The sequence below is a fragment of the Ipomoea nil genome, unplaced genomic scaffold, assembly GCF_001879475.1.
Source record: "Ipomoea nil cultivar Tokyo-kokei standard unplaced genomic scaffold, Asagao_1.1 scaffold0317, whole genome shotgun sequence".
In the NCBI taxonomy this organism is placed as follows: Eukaryota; Viridiplantae; Streptophyta; class Magnoliopsida; order Solanales; family Convolvulaceae; genus Ipomoea; species Ipomoea nil.
In genome coordinates this window covers 6,718,556-6,740,425 of record NW_017616745.1, presented here as the reverse complement: position 1 = coordinate 6,740,425, position 21,870 = coordinate 6,718,556, and the positions used below count along the sequence as shown (strand labels likewise).

Below are 21,870 nucleotides of genomic sequence, written 5' to 3'. Positions count from 1 at the left end.
CATGTCAAAAAGGAAAATGATAGTCAATATAACTAAATATTGTTTATTCAATTCATTTTTTTTTCTCTGACAGAAATTATTTAGGAACTCTTGACCATTGAATGAGGTCTACGGTCTGTATCGTCCGGGAAAAGCTTAGCTTTGAGGTTGGCAGAACTGTATATATAACACCTCCCATTTCTCCCTCCTCAAACAATTCCAAAGCTCAATCTTCCTTCCATATAAAAGCTCTGGCCTTATCAATCATGGCTGCCATTAAGAATTGTGCCACGGCCTCCGCCGTTGCTTTGCTCTTCTGTTTCCTCGCCGGCATTCCGGAGCAATCCTTCGGGGAACTAGTTAAGGAGCCGCCTCTTGTCCTCGAGTACCACAACGGCACCCTTTTGAAGGGCTCGATCACCATTAATCTGATATGGTATGGGAAGTTCACGGCCACCCAACGCTCTATAATCGTCGATTTTCTGGAGTCCCTTAAGACGGTAGATGCTCCGACGCCTTCTGTCGAGTCTTGGTGGAAGACCACCGAGAAGTATAAGGGTGGAGGACCCTCCACTATAGTCATTGGAAAACAGATACTCGAGGAAAACTGCTCGCTCGGAAAGACACTCAAGGATGACCAGATTGAGCAATTGGCGTCCAAGGGTGGGAATACTGTCGGGTGTGTTAATGTTGTCTTGACCGATAAGGATGTTTCTGTGGATGGTTTCTGCAGGAGCAAGTGTGGAACTCACAAGTCGACAGCAGGGGAGAAACAGGTTGCATACGCCTGGGTGGGTAACTCGGAGACTCAATGCCCGGGGCAATGTGCATGGCCGTTTCATAAGCCCATTCAGGGCCCTCAGACACCTCCTCTAGTTGCGCCCAACGGAGATGTTGGCATCGACGGGATGATCATCAACCTCGCCACCGTCTTGACGGGAACCGTGACGAACCCGTTTAAAAACGGTTATTTCCAAGGTCCAGCTGAGGCTCCGATGGAGGCAGTCAGCGCCTGCACGGGAATGTTTGGGAAGGGGTCTTATCCGGGTTACGCAGGTCAAGTCCTTGTGGATAAGTCCACGGGGGCTAGTTACAATGCCCACGGTGCCAACAAACGAAAGTTTTTGCTCCCGGCCATGTGGGACCCCGAGACGTCAGCATGCGCGCCACTAGTCTAATAAGGTGGACAACTATAACTATTTCTTAAGGAAAATGTTAATCCTCCCCTACAATTGTTACTCACAAAACAACCATTGTTTTTTTTTTTTTTTTTTTTTTTTTTTTTTTTTTTAAATATAAATTTTCCTTTTTAACCTTAATTACCGGGTTGACTATTTGTAAGTGGTAAAAATAACTGTGTAGCTTTGTTTATCTTTTCTTGTTATGTGTATTAATATTTTTAATAATATGAAAAATTCTAAATTAATGATTGACATTGATGTCAATTCTATCAAGTATACAACAAAAATGAAGATAAAAAGTTGCTTTGTGGTTTACCAGGTACAAGAAGCACCAATACCAATTAGGACTTTCTCATAATGATAATGATAATAATAATGATAATAATAATAATAATATTGTGCAAGTATGCTTTTCTAGGGGTTGGTTTTTGGCTTAGGGGAGGGAGCTACTCATAGAAAATAAATAATTGTCCGTCCTTTTTTAGGGCTAACACCTTCAGGCCATCAGGAATGGTGACTCTGGAGAAAACTATGTATAATTGTCCGTGATTAAAGATCGGTTTTTTAGCAATAACCCAATGTGAGTTAGTGTTTGACCTTGACTTTGTTGATAGTCATGGCATATGCAAGCATCAACGGGGATTTTTTACGCTGGAACTTGAAGGGCAATCTCGCATCAAAAGGACTGAGCTAGAGACATTCGGGGATAAGAACGTGGTTCCTTCATGTGTTCCAATAACTATTCTTGTTTCGACATTGTGATTTAATTTACCAATCTTGTGATGATGAGTCGCGTAGTATCTCGTTGCAATGACTAACAGAGTGATCTATGTTCTGCAATAATATAACAGGTGCACCAATCTTTAATGTCAATGAATGATTATGAAAATCCGACAATCTCTTTAAGAATTCAGGAATGTGTACTTCTGATAGATTTTCACTGTCTGATTATGCCTTACACAAAGAGTCACAACTTAAATATATTCGTCCTTAAGCAGTATTCATCAAAACACCAAAAATATTATTTGATAACTCAGCAGTTTGCTCTGAACTGCTAAAAACTAAAACAACACATATACATTTTGTGGAAAAAAATAAGATTAATCTTTCCCAAAACCCCCTAATTAAAAAATAAATTAAAAAAAACTAAAATAAGAAGCCATTAAGGCTTCTTAAAATTGATAAAAAATGCTCGTCCACTGAGTACATCCAAAACTTATGTTGCATGCATGGAATTTAAAATAAAAGTTGTTATATTCTAAACAAAACAATGTAATAGAGCTAGTAGCATTCAAAAAAAAAAAACAAAACAATAAAAATATTTTTTTGAATATATAACAATTAAAATGTTTAAGTATACAATTCTACTCATTTTCATGTTCATTTTCTGAAAAATGAACCAAATACACAAAGAAGTTTTCTGAAAAAAAAAATCAAATACACAAAAAAAAAATCAAATACACACAAAAAAAAAATCAAATACACAAAGACAATTTTCGGTTGTGCAGCCAAACATTCTAAAGAAAAATATTTTTGGAAATCATTTTCCTACTTTCCAAACAAACTTTAACACCTGTACAATTAATTTGTTAATTGTCATATTAATTATTAGATAATGACCATGTTTGATTATTAACCAATTCGTCAAAATTTTAACAAATTCGTCATTTTAACATTTTGTTTTTAATCAAAACACAAATAATATTATTTAATAAGTCCGCAATTTGCTCCAAATTGCTAAAAACAAAAACAACACATATACATTTTGAAAAAAGATTAAGATTAATCTTTTCCCAAAATTCCTTAATAAATAAATTAATAAATTAATTTAAAAAAAAAACCTAAAATAAGAAGTCTTAAGACTTTTTATATAAAAGCTTTTTGGCTTCTCAATACTTGCCCACATTGATGGGCAAACAATTATGTTTGGAAGATGAGCATTGCTCATCTTTTATAGAGGAGCTCAAGAGCTCCTCTTTCCAAACATTTTCGATGTGGGATCAAAATGATCTCACACCATTTACAAAGGGCAGCCCATGGCTCCCCTTTGTTTTTTTTTTTTTGTTTTTTTTTTTTGTTTTTTTGTTTTTTTTTTTTTGGTTTGTTTTGTTTTTGTTTTTTTTTTTTTTAAAAAATTTTATTTTATTTTATGAATAGTTTTGTTTTGATTATTAGTATATTAGTAATTATTAATATCGTTATTATTGTAATTTTATTTTATTTTATTATATAATAATAATAGTAATAATAATAATAATAATGATAATAATAATAATAATATAAATTTCCTTTTAGCTATACACTTATTAATACATAATTGTAATTATACTATTATTATGGTAATAATTAGCTTGATTACCATAATAATTTTTACTAAATTATAATATTATTTGTGTAATTATTAGCTTAATTACCATAATAATTATTAGATTTGTATAGTAATAATTTGAGAGATATAAAAATGACTTTCTTTGGATATATAAAAATTAAAAGGTTGAATTATACAATTTTACTCATTTTCTTGTTCATTTTCTAAAAAATGAACCAAAAAACACAAAGACATTTTCTGAAAAATGAATCAAATACACAAGGCTCTGTTTGACAAACCTTGCTGAAAAGCTATAAGCTTGGAGCTGAAAGCTTAAAAGCTATAAGCTCGGAGCTGAAAACTGAAGAGCTGTTAAGCTAGCTGTTATGATTGAAAGTGTTTGGTAAAATTAACTTTTTGATAAGCTGATAAATGTAAAAAGACTAAAAATGACATCTTCATAAAATTTAAATTAGTTTGTTTACATATTAAAATTTAACATTTTGTCTTTTAAAAAAATTAACATTTTGAAATAAAACTATTAGCATAATCATGATCTAGCATCTCATAATGAAGTAGCAATATTTTTGCAAATCTCATAATAATAATAATAATAATAATAATAATAATAATAATAATAATAATAATAATAATAATAATAATAATAATAATAATAATAATAATAATAATAATAATAATAATAATAATAATAATAATAATAATAATAATATTTGCGGTGAAAGTTGCTGATAAATTAAGGAGAAGAGAAAAAGATTTTAATTGGAAAGGGTAAATTATGTCATTTCTTTAAAATAATAAGGATAAAGATGGAAAAAAGTTAGGAAGCTAGGAGCTACCTTAGGTAGCGTTCCAAAATAAGCTCTTATTTTAAGCTATTAGCTTATTTTAGGAACATTACCAAACAGAGCTTATAGCTTATTAGTAGCTTAAAATAAGCTATAAGCTCCTAAATAAGCTCTGCCAAACAGAGCCAAAGACAATTTTCTGCTGTGCAGCCAAACATTGAAAATAAAATTATTTTCTGAAAAATAACTCATTTTCCAGAAATTATTTTTCTACTTTCCAAACGAAATTTAATATCCATATACAATTAATAACTTTGTTCCATTATTGACAAATTCACCAAAATTTTAACAAATCCACCATTCTAACATTTTGTTTTTAATCAAAACATCAAAAATATTATTTAATAACTCCGCAATTTGCTCCAAACTGCAAAAGAAAAAAACAAAACAAAACAATACAAAAACAAAAAAAAAAAAAAACAAAACAAAAACAACACATATACATTTTGGGGAAAGATTTAGATGAATCTTTTCCCAAAACCCCCTAATAAATAAATACAGTAATAAATTAATTTTTTTAAAAAAGGGAAAATGGCGAGTTTGGTCCCTGAGTTATAATGGTAGTGACGACTCAGTCTCTGAGTTATGACCGTATCCGTTTTTAGTCTCTCAGTTATGAGCGAAGTGGCGCATTTGGTCCCCGACCGTTAAAACTGACGGAAAAACTAAAAAATATTTAAAATTTTAGGGGTAAAATAAGAAATTCACATTTTATTCATTTTCTTGTATTGAAACCACTTTTGCAACATTATTTTCAACTTCCTAGCATTCTATTTCAAGGTTATTCAATTCTAAAAGCAATTCAATAATCTTCGTATGACTTGTTAGTAACATGAGTCTCGTATAAGGAACAAGTGACTCAGTACAAACAAGAGAATACTTGATCATTGTCTTCAAGCATGTAAAACACATCATCCTAAAAGTTTCTGATTTCCCCACTAAACATAATGGTAATCAAACCATAACTTTTGAAATACAAGAAGATATCAAATATCTCAGGTTATTTTTATAACAAATTCGCCAAGGGAGTAACTATAGATTTTTAGTATGTAAAATTCTTTCGTGAGCTCTGTAGTAACTTAATCAAGAATCGTATATCCTAACAATATATGTAAATTATATTATATATGTATATATCCATCACCTCCTCTGTCTTCTTAAAAATCAGAGTAATGAATGAGGAATCTAAGACTCAGTTGTGAAAATTCTAAAAACTTTTAATTTGTAACTTCTAAAAACGATTATTGACTAAACAACTGCATATGAAAAATTTTTACATACTAAACATCTCAAGTTATTCCATTAGTAAATTTCTCATAAAAGCAACCTAAGAAAGTTGATACCATTTTGTATCTCAAAAGTTATGGTTTGATTATCTTTGTTGCTTAGTAAAGAACATTGAAAATTGATAGGATAGTGTGTTTCATACGTCTGAAGACAATGATCAAGTATTTATTTGTTTGTGCTAAGTCTTAAGTTTGTTATACGCAAGTCAGGTTCCTAACAAGTCATACTAAAGTTATTGATTGAAATGCTTTTAGAATTGAACAATCTTGAAATATGAGGCTAAGAAGTGAAAAATAATGTTGTGAAAGTGGTTTTGATATAAGGAGACTAAAATGTGAATTTCCTACTTTACCCCTCAAATTTTAAATATTTTAAATTTTTTCCATCAGTTTTAACGGTCGGGGACCAAAGCGCCACTTCGTTCATAACTAAGGGACTGAAAATGGTTACAGTCATAACTCAGGGACTGAGTCAAAACTTGTGTATAACTCAGGGACCAAAGATGCAATTTTTCCAAAAAAAAAGTTCAAATTGCACTTTTGGTCCTGTGACTATTAGGGTACTGATAATTTGAGTACGTGACTTTCAAAACTCCCAATTTAAACCTTTAACTATGCAATTATTAGCAGATTTGGTCCTCCCGGCCAAATTGCCGGCCAATTTTGGCCGGAAAAACATTTAATGTTTCGAATTAACTTCTGATGAGGATAAAAACATCATTGCTAGTGTACTTATTTGGGGGAAAACTCCTGCTGGGCTAATAAACGACCAATCGTCCACCGCTGCAATTCCATTTGGCGAGAAGTTCCGACCGGCTTCCTCGATGGCGTCTCGACTACTTCTCGACCTCCTCTGCTTGGCTAGCAATGGCTAATTCGTATTCCTATTCTTCTTCTAATCATGCCAACGAGTTCTATGAATTTGGAGAAAGGTTTCCAATTGTCCATTGTAGATGTGGTGAGCAACTGAAATTACGCACTTCTTGGACAACTGAGAACCCAGGTCGTAGATTTTGGCAATGCTTGGGTGGTAATGTAAGTTAATTTTTGTTTTTTTTATTTATTTATGAAATACCTACGAAAACATCAATTTCGTAGGTTTTTTTTTTTGAAATTAGTTTCAAACCTAATTTATGAACATCAAATTCGCAGATATTTTCTGTTTTAGAAATTAGTTTAAAACCTATTTTTTTTTTCAATTTTTGTATTATTGCAGAGGTAGGTGGGATGTGGTTTTATTGATTGGTATGATACTCCAATGTGCTATCGTTCAAAGCGAATAATTCCAGGATTGCTAAAACGCATCAACCGACAAGATGAAGAGATATGAAAATTAATCTTGAAACTGAGAAGTGAACAAGGTTTGAAGTCCATGAACAAGGTTTTAGTAGTCTTGATTGTAATATTTGTAGCAGTAGTTGATTGTAGGGTTTGGTAATGAAATTTCCAAGTTATGATTTTGTGTAATGTGTGTAGTTTGGTATGTTTTGGTAATGTATGCATTATGGTAACCTTCTGGTAATGTATGAATTATGGTTGGTTTTGGTAATGAATGAATTAGGCTTGGTTTTGGATATATATTGTTTGGTAATGTATGAATTCCAGGTTTGGTTTTGGTAATGAATGTATTGGATATATATGTTTTGGTAATGAATGAATTGGATATATATGGTTGGTTTTGGTAATGAATGAATTGGTAAGTTTGTACACAGTATATAGTAATGGAACTTGGACAAAATCATGAAAGATACCTACTGCATTACCATTCACCAAAAACATTGTACTTTTAGTAGTTTGATACAAAACATCTAAGGCAACCAAAAAGATACTAACTGGACTGTTTGATACAAAACATCTAAGCAAACATTCAGACCTTAACCTAGCCATCAGCTTCCCAAAACAGAGTCATAAGCCAACCTAACAAGCACCTAGTTTGCAATCACTCAAGGTTAATTGGTTCACCCTTATTTCCAAAGAACTTGGACTTGAAGGTGGTCTTTCTCCTGGTATAATAGGGTTTTTTCCTATTGGATGGCCTCACTTTCCTTTTGCCCTTGCTGTCCTTGGATTGGATTTGCTCCTGGTCATCTTGCTGCTGTGCTTGCTGCTATGTTACTGCTGGTAGGTCATCATGGTCATCTTGCTGCTGTGCTGCTGCTGGTAGTTCATCATGGTCATCTTGCTTCTGCTGCTGCTGGTCTCCAGAGGTAAGGTGGTATTCTTTCTCAGGTTGGTGCTGGCCAGAGATAGCCTGTTTCTTATGAGGCTGGTTGTGCCCTGGAGGCAAGTGGATGGGGATTTGTCTGGTAGTATAAATTACTCTTTTTTTTTTTTTTTTTTTTTTTGGCTTCAACTGGGACAAAACAAAGAAACATGAAAAGTTAACTTAGGCTTAATACAAAAAAAAAATGTAGTTGAATATGTTATGGGAGGCCAAAAAGTAAACCTTTTTCTTTGAATTTGTTGGACATTTCCTTGCATTGTGGCCAGATTGCCTGCACAGTCCACAATGTAGTTGAATGTGTTGTCTGGACACATACTTTCCATCTTGTGTCAATTCACCACCTGACTTTGCCCTTAGCTTTTTGGCCTCCCAACCTGCATAGCAATTTAGTCAAATAAAAGTTCATAGATAGGTCAATCATTAATGACTAGGCAATGCATATATACCTTGGCAGTATACAAAGGAGGCAATGGTGGGGTTCTGTCACAGTGTAGCCACTCATATGGACCTGTCATAGGGTTGATACAACCAGCATATACCTTCAAGTATGTCTCTTTGGATGGAATGCCAGTTAGGTCCCACACCCTACAAGAACATTTTTTCACCTTCAGATCAACCTCTTGTTAATCCCCATATAAATGGCCAACTTCAAACTTGAAGAAATCACATTGTGTTGCCAGGTATTTTGCTGTCTCCTTCTCAATTTTCTCACAATTGCAGCACATATCAAAGATTTCCACTCTGCTGCTTTTTGTTTTTCTCAAAGAATTTACCTATCATCATTTTCCTAAGAATTTCAAGACATTCTATAATTGGTTTGTCCCTTGCATCCCTTATAGATCCATTCCATGACTGACAGATGTTATTTACCAACATGTCACAGATGTTATAATTTCAAATAAATGTACACTTTCAAATATTAAAAATGTTTATAATTTCATCATTAATTTTATTATTTAAATATATAATAAAAAAAAGTTATCCGCGCAACGCATGAGTAATTTACTGGTACACATAACAAGAAAAGATATACAAAGCTACACAGTTATTTTTACCACTTACAAATAGCCAACCCCTATCAGAGAGGCATAAAGGTAATTAAGGTTAAAAAAAAAAAAAAAAAAAAAAAAAAAAACATTGGTTGTTTTTTGAGTAACAATTGTAGGGAAGGATTAACATTTTCCTTAAGAAATGGTTATAGTTGTCCACCTTATTAGACTAGTGGCGCGCATGCTGACGTCTCGGGGTCCCACATGGTTGGGAGCAAAAACTTTCGTTTGTTGGCACCGTGGGCATTGTAACTAGCCCCCGTGGACTTATCCACAAGGACTTGACCTGCGTAACCCGGATAAGACCCCTTCCCAAACATTCCCGTGCAGGCGCTGACTGCCTCCATCGGAGCCTCAGCTGGACCTTGGAAATAACCGTTTTTAAGCGGGTTCGTCACGGTTCCCGTCAAGACGGTGGCGAGGTTGATGATCATCCCGTCGATGCCAACATCTCCGTTGGGTGCAACTAGAGGAGGTGTCTGAGGGCCCTGAATGGGCTTATGAAACGGCCATGCACATTGCCCCGGGCATTGAGTCTCCGAGTTACCCACCCAGGCGTATGCAACCTGTTTCTCCCCTGCCGTTGACCCGTGAGTGCCACACCTCTTGCAGAACCCGTCCACAGAAACATCCTTATCGGTCAAGACAACATTAACACTCCCCACAGTATTCCCACCCTTGGACGCCAATTGCTCAATCTGGTCATCCTTGAGTGTCTTTCCGAGCGGGCAGTTTTCCTCGAGTATTTGTTTTCCAATGACTATAGTGGAGGGTCCTCCACCCTTATACTTCTCGGTGGTCTTCCACCAAGACTCGACAGAAGGAGTCGGAACATCTACCGTCTTAAAGGACTCAAAAAAATCGACGATTATTGAGCGTTGGGTGGCCGTGAACTTCCCATACCATATAAGATTAACAGTGATCGAGCCCTTCAAAAGGGTGCCTTTGTGGTACTCGAGGACAACCGGCGGCTCCTTAACTAGTTCCCCGAAGGATGGCTCCGGAATGCCGGCGAGAAAACAGAAGAGCAAAGCAACGGCGGAAGCCGTGGCACAATTGTTAATGACAGCCATGATTGATAAGGCCAGAGCTTTTAGATGGAAGGAAGATTGAGCTTTGGAATTGTTTGAGAAGGGAGAAATGGGAGGTGTTATATATACAGTTCTGCCAACCTCAATGCTAAGCTTTTCCCGGACGATACAGACCGTAGACCTCATTCAATGGTCAAGAGTTCCTAAATAATTTCTGTCAGAGAAAAAAAAATGAATTGAATAAACAATATTTAGTTATATTGACTATCATTTTCCTTTTTGACATGTATCAAACATGTAACTGCGCGTTTGAGCATATATACCTTAACATCGAGTAAATACCAACGGAGGTCCTCTGACTTTGGTGGCACTGCCACTTTTAGTCCTCAACTTTTAAATCAACCACTTTTAGTCCTCTTACCTTTTGTTTCTAGCCATCTATGGTCCTTCCGTTAAACTTGACCATCTAATGCCGTTTTCTCAAGGATAATTCAGTCCTTTCATAATTAATTTATTAATTATTATGTTTGCCGAGTCATACCGAGATATTCCAACGTCGTTTTGGCACAACCTTCGTACCAGCTTTTGTACGCCATTTTGATTCACGAGCTGGTTTTGTACACGTTCATAGCTGGGAAACCATTGTTTGACTATTCTGATGAGGAAATTAAACACAATAATTAATAAATTAATTATGAAAGGACTTAATTATTTTTTAGAAAACGGCATTAGAGGGTCAAGTTTAACGAAAGGACCATAGATGGCTAGAAACAAAAAGTAAGAGGACTAAAAGTGGTCGATTTTAAAATTGAGGACTAAAAGTGGCAGTGCCACCAAAGTCAGAGGACTTCCGCTGGTATTTACTCCCTTAACATCCTATGAATTGATCAATCATTATATATTTTGGTCGATTGAAATTCTATAACATTACTTAGGTAATGAAAATATATGTTATATTATCGTCATGTAAGATTTTGAAGTAATGTTTGAGGTAATGTGATTACCTCCATTTTTTTTTAAATACTCTTATATTATCTTTTAATATTTCAAATTTCCATGATCAACTAAAAATAATTGTTTTAAGGTTTTAAGGAAAAGGACGATTTGTTCAAACTCGTGCTAACCACTATCCGAATCTTCCATCTTTTCCTTCCCCAATTTTTTTACCTTCTTCCCATATAATAATAATCTTTCCGTAGGATTATTATTTTTGGGTTTTCCACCTTATTACCTAACAAATTTATAAAATTGTAATATGATTTCTTATTGGGCAGTGGTATATAGAAGGGAATGAGAGAGTCACCAACACAGGAAGAGGATGGGGCAGTGCAAAATGAAGAATTACAATTTTTGTAGTCACCAATCCATTGTATTTATAGGATGAGAATTATAAATTAATAATATCAATTTTCTTTTTCAATTTACATTCTTAATCAAATATTATTTCATGTGATCCGACAATCTCCTTTTCTATTTTAAGTTAATTATGGATGTTTATAATTTTTAGTTAATTAATAAATAATATCCATTTCCTTTTTCAATTTGCCTAATTTATGATTGATTTCCTTTTCCATTAAGACCCTTTTATATTTTCAATTAATTAATAATATCAGTTTCCTTTTCCAATTTAAATTTACTATTGTTTGGGCGGAAATTTCACAAAAGAGGATTTTTTTAATTTATTAATAGTATAGATATATTTAAATTTTAATTGTAAATTACATAAATAATTAATATTAACATTATTATTATATACATATTAAATATTAATTGTAAATAATATCTGTGTCCAATAGTAATAAAATGGATTAGATATAAAGTAAAGTAATGAAAACATTATTATTATTATTATTATTATTATTATTATTATTAAGGTAATAAATAACATCACGGTGAATATTTGTTGGAGACTAAAATGGGATAACCGTATGAGGATTGCCAGAATACCATATTACTCATTACTCAATATAAATAAATATAGGTATTCAATAGAAATACCATATTATGCAATATTACTAATTAATATGTTTTAATTAATTTCCATTATATATTTGCTTACTAATTAATAGATTTTAATTAATTTCCAATTTGCCCGCAAGTATGCTTTTCTAGGGGTTGGTTTTTGGTTTAGGGGAGGGAGCTACTCATAGAAAATAAATAATTGTAACTCAAGGATACCGTTCAAGAAAATAATTTAATGAAATAAAAGTAATAATCATAATATTAACCAAGTCCCTTGCAAGTTCAATCTCAGAACAAAGATTATGTGCTAGATATCTCAAGTGAGAAGTAGGCATACATGGATTGATGGACAGATATTAGACTTTCCAAGACTTTTCTCTACCCAGAGCTAGAAAATGCATAAATAGCAACAAGTTTTTCAACCACCCACAAAAATGGTTAGAAAGAGAGAATTTTTAAATATTTCGAAGAAGGGTAGGATTGGACGGATAAGGGCCAGCATTTCCAACCATTTTTATTTAGTGGTCGCTATTTCTGACCACTTTTAAATTTTTTAAATTGGTCATTTTTACGACCACCTTTGGTGGTCGAAAATACCTTCAGATTACATTTAAATTTGTTTTCTTTATATATTCTTTGATGGTCTTGACCTCTGCCTCCCTCCCCTTCCCTGCTCCTCAGACAACAAAATCTTCTTACTCTCCCCTCAGCCTGGCAAGCCATATACACCTCCGGTCAGAAATTTCCGCCCCTGAAGGGTCAGCCGCCTCCTCCATCAAATCTTTCACCAACAGCAGAGCTTAGTTGTCTTAACAGTGCAAGCCTAAGTGTTCTCCGTCAAAGTTGCTACCCAAATATCATAGGAGAACTAAATTGGCTAAAGTTAGAAAGATTGAAGGATCGAATTTGTTCAAATTAAAAACCGGGGACTATATTGCATTTCAGTTAATAATTGAGGGACAAAAAGTACAATTTCTCCTATGAAGATTTATATCTTGAAACCTTTTTGAGAATAACAAATTAAACCATACCTCAAACTGTCATAGTCGACCATAATGAAGAACAATAACACTACTACAGAAATGATATACTACGTCGCTTAATAGAAGGCGGGTTTTTAAATAACCGCCTTCTATTATATTTTGTTATACTACGACACATAATAGACGTCGGTTTTCTAAATAACCGCCTTCTATTATATACTACGGCACATAATAGACGGCGGTCTTTAAATAACCGCCTTCTATTATATACTACGACACTTAATAGACGGCGGTCTTTAAATAACCGCCGTCTGTTATATACGGCGTCACTTAATAGACGGCGATTGTTAAATAATCGCCTTCTAATATATATTTACGTCACTTAATAGACGACGGTTTTAAATAACCGCCTTCTAATATATATTTACGCCACTTAATAGACGGCGGTTTTAAATAACCGCCGTCTAATATATATTTACGTCAATTAATAGACGGCGGTTCTTAAATAACCGCCGTCTAATATATATTTACGTCACTTAATAGACGGCGGTTGTAAATAACCGCCTTCTAATATATATTTACGTCACTTAATAGACGGCGGTTTAAATAACCGCCTTCTAATATATATTTACGCCACTTAATAGACGGCAGTTTTAAATAACCGCCGTCTAATATATATTTACGTCAATTAATAGACGGCGGTTCTTAAATAACCGCCGTCTAATTTATATTTACGTCACTTAATAGACGGCGGTTGTAAATAACCGCCTTCTAATATATATTTACGTCACTTAATAGACGACGATTTTAAATAACCGCCTTCTAATATATATTTACGCCACTTAATATACGGCGGTTCTTAAATAACCGCCTTCTAATATATATTTACGTCACTTAATAAACGGCGGTTCTTAAATAACCGCCTTCTAATATATATTTACGTCACTTAATAGACGGCGGTCGCCGTGTAAAGGTGTGATACTTCATATTTTTTTGGGCATTGTACGAGGACCGTATGTGCATACGACTAGTTTTATTAAATTTTCCTAAATCAATATTATTCATTAAGCTTAACAGTTTCTTAATCCAAGAAAACCTAGTATTTTCTAATTATATACATGTGCACGTATATTATGTTCCTACATAGCATAATTAACCATCTCCCTTGTGGTCTGATGGTATCCGATATGGTCTTTCAAAAAGGTAGGCCAAGGATCGATTCCCATCCCAAGCGTGGGTTGGAATATTGTTGATAAAAATGATCCTTGGCCTTACACTACACCCTGGGCTTGGGGCCCTGAGCCCTTGAGTTCCCTTAACCCTAAGCATAACTCGAATTGTGGTGCGCTTGGTACTTGGGAACCAACGGACGTGTCGGAACCTTGGTGAGGTGACACGTTAGTGTGAGATGAACCAAGCGACCCCAGGACCCATCGAATATATAATGTAATTTTATTTTACCTTCTTTTAAGGTGAAAAATATATGTATAGACGGCGGTTCCTCAAGATAACCGCCGTCTATACATATGCATAGACGGCGGTTCCTCAAGACAACCGCCGTCTATACATATGCATAGATGGCGGTTCTTACATTGAACCGCCGTCTATTCATATGTATTGACGGTGGTTTTTACATTGAACCGCCGTCTATACATATGTATAGACGGCGGTTCTTATATTGTACCGCTGTCTATACATATGAATAGACGGCGGTTCCTCAAGAAAAGCGCCGTCTATACATATAATTGTTGTGATTACACGACATACATCGTGAGATTAGACGGCGGTTAGCAACTGCCGTGTTTTAGAAGTATACAAGGCGGTTCAAATAACCGCCGTAGAAAGTTTTTATTTACAAAGGCGGTCACTTACACGGCACTTCATGAACCGCCGTGTATTTATAAAAATAACCGCCGTGGTAAGTGTGTTTTGTAGTAGTGTAGGTTCGTGGACAATATCACTTAAAACTCCTAACCGCACACATGCCTCTACCAACGATCAAACTTCCCACTAAGCAGCCACTTTGCAAAACAAACCCGAAAAGTTGTCAATCGCCAAATCTGGCCCATACCCTCCTTTGTCCACCTTCATCTCCTTCGCCCAACCTAGCAGCGGGGGCAGCTAGGGCTGTCAAAGTAGGCCAAAGCCCACTGGTTGGCCCGCACTCGCCCCGCAGTGTGGCGGATTAGGGCCACAAAAAAGATGGACTGCGAAATAACTGGTCACCCGCCTCGCAGCCCGCAGACCAGACCTTAATATATATATATATATATATATATATATATATATATATATATATATATATATATATATATATATATATATATATATATATATATATATATATATGTTCCTAATCTGGTGAGAACAAGGTGTTAGGTGAGAATGTGTGGTCAAATCCACATCATTTAATGTTTTATTTTGCACGTCCATGATTAGATCCGTGCAATTCATTATTTGCACAGTACAAATAGCTCTACATATTGCTCAGTGCAAATAACTAGACATTAACATTTGAAAAATATAATTTTTTTTTAAATTTTTAAATATGAAAAAAATTAATATTATTTGTAGACTTTACTTATTTTTTTAAACATTGAATTAATATTAATTTTTGCTAGACTTTAAAGCCAGATTGCAAATTCACAATGTTAATATTTGTAGACTTTACTTATTTTTTTGAACTTTAAATTCAATAAAAAAAAAACTCGTGGGACTCGCTTACCCACGCAAAATCCTTCCAAAAATTAGGCACCCGCTTGGCTGACCGGCCCATTTTGACACTATTAGGGGCAGATGCTCCCCTCTCTTGCCCTTGCCCCACCTCACTCCTTATATATAGGGACCCTTGAATATATATATATATATATATATATATATATATATATATATATATATATATATATATATGTGTGTGTGTGTGTGTGTGTGTGTGTGTGTGTGTGTGTGTGTGTGTGTGTGTGTGTGTGTGTGTGTGTGTGTGTGTGTACATATTTATTTATTTATGAGTTAATCAATGATTTGGTCCCTCAATTATTAGCGAACTGTCAATGTAGTCCCTCAATTGCTTATCAATTTGGTCCCCGAAAATAATTATTTTTAGTCGATTTAGTCCCTCGGGCCGTCGATTTAGTCCCTGAAAACAATTATTTTTAGTCAATTTAGCCCCTCCGATCGTCGACGGAAGACGGCCTGAAGGACTAAATCGACTAAAAATAATTGTTTTCGGGGACCAAATCGATTAATAAGCGATTGAGGGACTACATTGACAGTTCATGAATAATTGAAGGACCAAATCGTTCATTAACTCTTTATTTATTTATTTATATATATTAATAATAGTTATTATTATTATTATTATTATTATTATTATTATTATTATTATTATTATTATTATTATTATTATTATTATTATAGAATTAAATAATTATAATGTACATAATTGTATAATAGAATGTACGTAATTGTATAACAGAATACACATAAACTCCGTCGCGTCACTTCCCACAGAACTAAACAAAACGGCGTCGTTTTGGACAGGGCGGGGCACACAATGCATTCTGCGCCCCGGTGCACGATATAATGATTGATACATGGGAGTGACCTTGTCTTTTTTGCTACAAATAATTGGGTTGAGTAATTAAAGGTTGTCAAACTCAAACTAAAAAGGCTGAATTTAAAAGCTTATGGTTACCAAATTTACCTAGTCAATTGTTCGACCAAACTCAACTGGCCCCCATCTTAAGGTTATATTTGTTGGGTAAATAAGGTGGAAAAAACCCCAAAATAATAATCCTACAGAAAGATTATTATTATATGGGAAAACAGGAAAAAAGTGGGAAGGAAAGGTAGATGATTTGGGTAGAGGTAAGCACGAGTTTGAACAAATCGTTTTTTTCCTTAAAACCTTATTTGCTACCTCCACAAATGCTAGGAGCGTTGTAGCCCAGGTTTCCCAAGATAAAATGTGCAATGATTCACTGTTTGAGCACCCAAACAATGAATCCTACGAACAAAGCAAAGATAGAAACAAGAAGCTAAAGAAAGAGTAGAAGCAGAGTTTTTGAAAGCTAAAGCGTACTGGAATTCCTTGGATTTCTTATTGTGTAAAATGCTTCTGCCCTACCTCTCTTTATATAGGGCTGTTGGAGTGATAGCATCCAACATGGCAATAAAATTGGTATTAAAACCAATTGTGTAACACTTGCCACAGCTATGCCCACTAACTAGTATAAAACTCAAACCTTTTCGATCTCATTTTGAGATTTAATTTGACCAAGTCCACTGCAAGTTCAATCTCAGAATAAACATTATGTGCTAGATATCTCAAGTGAGAAGTAGACATATATGGACAGATATTATAGTTTCCAAGACTTTGCTCTACCCACAGTTAGAAAATGCATACTACATCGCTGCTTGAAATTATGGAATTTCCGACCACCTGAAAGTGATCTTAAATCAAGTCGAAAGCCTTGTTCCGACCACTTTTGGTATCCAGAAAAACCTTTGTTGCTATTTCTGACCACTTTTTGCTTTCGATTTGATTTAAGATCACTTGTTGGAATCTCAGAGCCCAAGCAACTGCCAAAACATGTTGGTGTTTTCTTTCAACCACTGCATTCGTTAAGGAGTATTGACGCATGAATTTTGATGGATAGTGTCATTTTCATCAAACACATCCTTCATTTTAAACTCTAAGTCATTGTCACTCCTTATGGTTTTTATGGTCACTCCAAATTGAGTGTGAACCATGCATTTGGTAGAAGTCTTTAATTAGGCCCCTTGTTTCTGATTTGTTTTGCATATGCCCCGGTCATGTGAATCTAGAACAATCATCAACAATAATTAGAAAATATCTTTCCTCTCTCATAGATTTGATGTGAAACGGACCCCAAATATCCATGTGGACTAAATCAAAGCAGGCTGCAGATACAGTGTTGCTTAAGGGAAAGGTAGATCTCCTATGTTTTGCAAGATGGCAAATGTCACAGATCATATTCTTTGTGTTAGAGACAGAGATATCAAGGAGATGTAGTTTATTCAAGGGAAAATGTCCCAATCTTGATGCCATAGCTCAACATTATTACAAAGTATGGGAAATTGATTACAAGCAACAGAATCAACATTAGCTACTGGTGGTTCATACGCCTGGGTGAGTCACTCGGAGACTCAATGCCCGGGGCAATGTGCATGGCCGTTTCATAAGCCCATTTACGGCCCTCAAACACCTCCTCTAGTTGAGCCCAACGGAGATGTTGGCATCGACGGGATGATCATCAACCTCGCCACGGTCTTGACGGGAACCGTGACGAACCCGTTTAAAAATGGTTATTTCCAAGGTCCAGCCAAGGCTCCGATGGAGGCAGTCAACGCCTGCACGAGAATGTTTGGGAAGGGGTCTTATCCGGGTTACGCAGGTCAAGTCTTGTGGATAAGACCACGGGGGCTAGCTACAATGCTCACGGTGCCAACAAACGAAAGTTTTTGCTCTTGGCCATGTGGGACTCCAAGAACTCAGCATGCGCCCAACTAGTCTAATAAGGTGGACAACTATATATAATCATTTCTTAAGGAAAATGTTAATCATCCCCTACAATTGTTAATAACAAAACAATCAATGTTTTTTATTATTTAAATTTTCATTTTTAACCTTTAAGCCTATGTAAGTGGTAAAAATAACGTGTGTGTAGCTTTGTATATTTTTTCTTGTTATGTGTATTAATATTTATAATATTATGAAAAATTCTAAGGAATTGATTGATATTGACCAACTGAATGTATTAGCTGGTTATAGAAATGTGTTTAATAAGTAATTTAGTTGTTTACTATTAACTATTACATGTAAAATGACATTTAAAGACATGAGTTTATTGTATTATTTTAAATTTTAAATATACCAAGATGCATAAATTCTTATTGATAAATAATTATAAAATTTGAGTCAACATCTATACTTTTCTAAGAATAAATTTAATTATTATAAAATTATTTTTAATTTTAATCATTTAAAATGGATTTAGTGTAAAAATTATTATTATTATTATTATTATTATTATTATTAAATGTTTAAACCCACAACCCGTATTTATTATTATTATTATTATTATTATTATTATTAAATGTCAAACCCAAGGCTCATTTAAAAGCAAATCCCTAATAGATATTTTCATTTGCCCCAAATCAACGCAAAGAAACTTTGAGAATCAGAGGATGAGGATTAAGCTCTGAAGATGAAGACCCGATGATGGGAGATGGCAAGAAGGATAAAGATTACTCAGATTAGTCTTTTTAATTATTATTATTATTATTATTATTATTATTATTATTATTATTATTATTATTATTATTATTCTTCTTCTTCTTCTTCTTCTTCTTCTTCTTCTTCTTCTTTACACCGGATGAAGATGATTCTGGCTGAGCAATGACAATCGGCGTGAGCAGCGATGACCGGCATGAAGGAAGGTGGATGGAGAAAGTGTGGGAAAAAGAAGAACGAACGCTACTGTTGTTGTGCTTTGCGATGGAGTATGGAAATTTAGCAGGTGAAGGTATGAAACAATTTAGTAAAGAAGTCTTAGAAGAGAGGATAATTTTGACATTTTGAATTAATTGCAATCAGCTGATACGGAAACGCTACTCTTGTTAGCTTTTTGAAAATCAACTTATTGCTCTAATCAGCTATACCAATAAGCTATTTTAACCGCTAAAATTGGTCAAAACAACTAAAAATCGGTTGTCCAGCCAATATCCAAAAACTCCCTAAAATGGTCACTCAACAAGTCAACATCTAAACTTTTATGAGTTAATACTCAAAATGGTCATCGATTATAGTGATTTTTTATAATTTCGTCCTAAACGACTTTGGTAACCTAATATAGTCCCAGACTTTTGTGTTTTTGCTCAATGTAGTCATCCTTTTGTTCTTTCGTTGAATTGGTGTTAAATAGAGGGACAATTCAATAATTTCAATATTGGCCTATCTTTTAATTTATTTATAATGATTAAATAAATCACCCCTCTTTTACGAACTGTCAAAGTAATTAGTAAATATTGAAATTACTGGGACAATTCGTTAATCCGTAAAAGAGTTCTATTGAAATTACTACGACAATTCATAAAAGATGGTTGATTTATATATGGCATGTTTTAAAAATTGAGGGGCAACATTTACACTGCTAATAATTCAGGGGTCACATTGATAATTGACATATTTGTGAGGGATATAAATTACAATTTTCCCTATAATAAATTAACACTTTTGTGGTTTGGGTCAGAACCCTAATGTCATTATTGTACAAGTAAATTAAACTTATAAAAATAAGCAATAAGCGCCCATGGCCTAATGGATAAGGCGCTTGACTTCTAATCAAGCGATTGTGGGTTTGAGTCCCACTGGGCGTGGTTTCATTTTGTTAGCCTAAGCTAAATCATGTTATGTAATAAATGCCTGCGCCCTCGCAAACTATATCGTGCACCACGGTGCATAAAAGAAACTATATCGTGCACCACGGTGCATAAAAGAAATGGCATCCGTTCGAGTCCCACTGGGCGTGCTTTCATTTTGTCAGCCTAAGCTAAATCATGTTATGTAATAAATGCCTGCGCCCTCGCAAACTATATCGTGCACCACGGTGCATAAAAGAAACGGCATCCGTTCCGCACCCTTCCGCAAAAGGTAACTCTGTTATTCAGTTTCATTTTGTATACACTGTAGTTTCGCTTCAATATAACTACAGTTTCATTCGATATTTATTATAGACCCAAATATGTGAAAATGTTATTTAACTTTATTTTATATACACTATAGTTTTATTAAAACACAACTACATTATCATTTTGATATAATTACAGCTTCATGGTACAATATACACTCAAATATGTGAAATGTTATTCAGTTTTATTTTATATACACTGCAGTTTCACTTCACCACAACTACAGTATCATTTTGATATAACTGCAGTTTCATTTGTCGTGAGGCTAGCTGTATCGATTTAGATATACTGTAGTGTCAGTTGGTGTTTAATACACCAAATATATATGCGGGGACTCCGTTAACGGTAACGGCGGACCATTTCTTTACTTAAAGAAACGACGTCGTTTTTTACCGCGGTGCATGTGCACCGCGGTCTACAATATAACGACTGCTGCGCACTCAATAGTTATGCTGTGCAACCGAATGTACCATGCGCATGGTGCATACGATGCAAAACGACGTCGTTTTGACTAAAAACGCGCGTCCCACTTTTAAAAAAAAAAAAATTTCAGGTTCGATTCTCGGCAATAGTATTATTGTGGATATATAGTTATGAATTTCTGGATATATAGTTATAAATTTGTGGATATATAGTTATGAATTTATGGATATTTAGTTCATTCATTGTGGATATTTAGTTCATTCATTGTAGATATTTACTTCATTCATTCACTGTGGATATATAGTTATGAATTTATGGATATATAGTTATTAATTTCTGGATATATAGTTATGAATTTATGGATATTTAGTTCATTCATTGTGGATATTTAATTCATTCATTGTGGATTTTTACTTCATTCATTCATTCATTGTGGATTTTTACTTCATTCATTCATTCATTGTAGATTTTTACTTCATTCATTCACTGTGGATATATAGTTATGAATTTGTGGATATATAGTTATTAATTTCTGGATATATAGTTATGAATTTCTGGATATATAAAAATGCTACTACCGGGAATCGAACCTGATTTCTACTTTAAGTGGGACGCGCGTTTTTTTAACCAAAACGGCACCGTTTTGCAACCGTATGCACCTTGCAAGGTGCATTCGGTTCAATCGTTATGCTGTGCATCCGTTTGCACCATACTTGGTGCATCCGGATCCACACGACGTCGTTTAGGGAGTAACGGTGCCATTAGTGGTACCGTTTCACTCCACCAATCAGATTTTTTTTTAAAAAAAAAAATATAAAACAATGCTCCTTCGTTTCTTCTCCATTGCATTTCACTTCCCGCACTC

General features: G+C 34.4%; 2 protein-coding genes and 1 non-coding gene across 3 annotated transcripts; 2 read left to right on the top strand and 1 right to left on the bottom strand.

The window, feature by feature from the left end:
- Window positions 1-230: 230 nt before the first annotated feature.
- Window positions 231-1,405, top strand: LOC109167165 (protein EXORDIUM-like 2). The gene has a single exon (XM_019316122.1). The coding sequence runs from the start codon at window positions 246-248 to the stop codon at window positions 1,155-1,157; it is 912 nt and encodes a 303-aa protein (XP_019171667.1). The 5' UTR covers window positions 231-245; the 3' UTR covers window positions 1,158-1,405.
- A 7,595-nt stretch (window positions 1,406-9,000) lies between these two features.
- LOC109167246 (protein EXORDIUM-like 2) lies at window positions 9,001-10,035 on the bottom strand. The gene has a single exon (XM_019316253.1). It carries the CDS (start codon window positions 9,964-9,966, stop codon window positions 9,058-9,060), a length of 909 nt encoding a protein of 302 aa, XP_019171798.1. The 5' UTR covers window positions 9,967-10,035; the 3' UTR covers window positions 9,001-9,057.
- A 10,162-nt stretch (window positions 10,036-20,197) lies between these two features.
- Window positions 20,198-20,270, top strand: TRNAR-UCU. The gene has a single exon. It is a non-coding gene; the product is annotated as a tRNA-Arg (tRNA).
- Window positions 20,271-21,870: the final 1,600 nt, after the last annotated feature.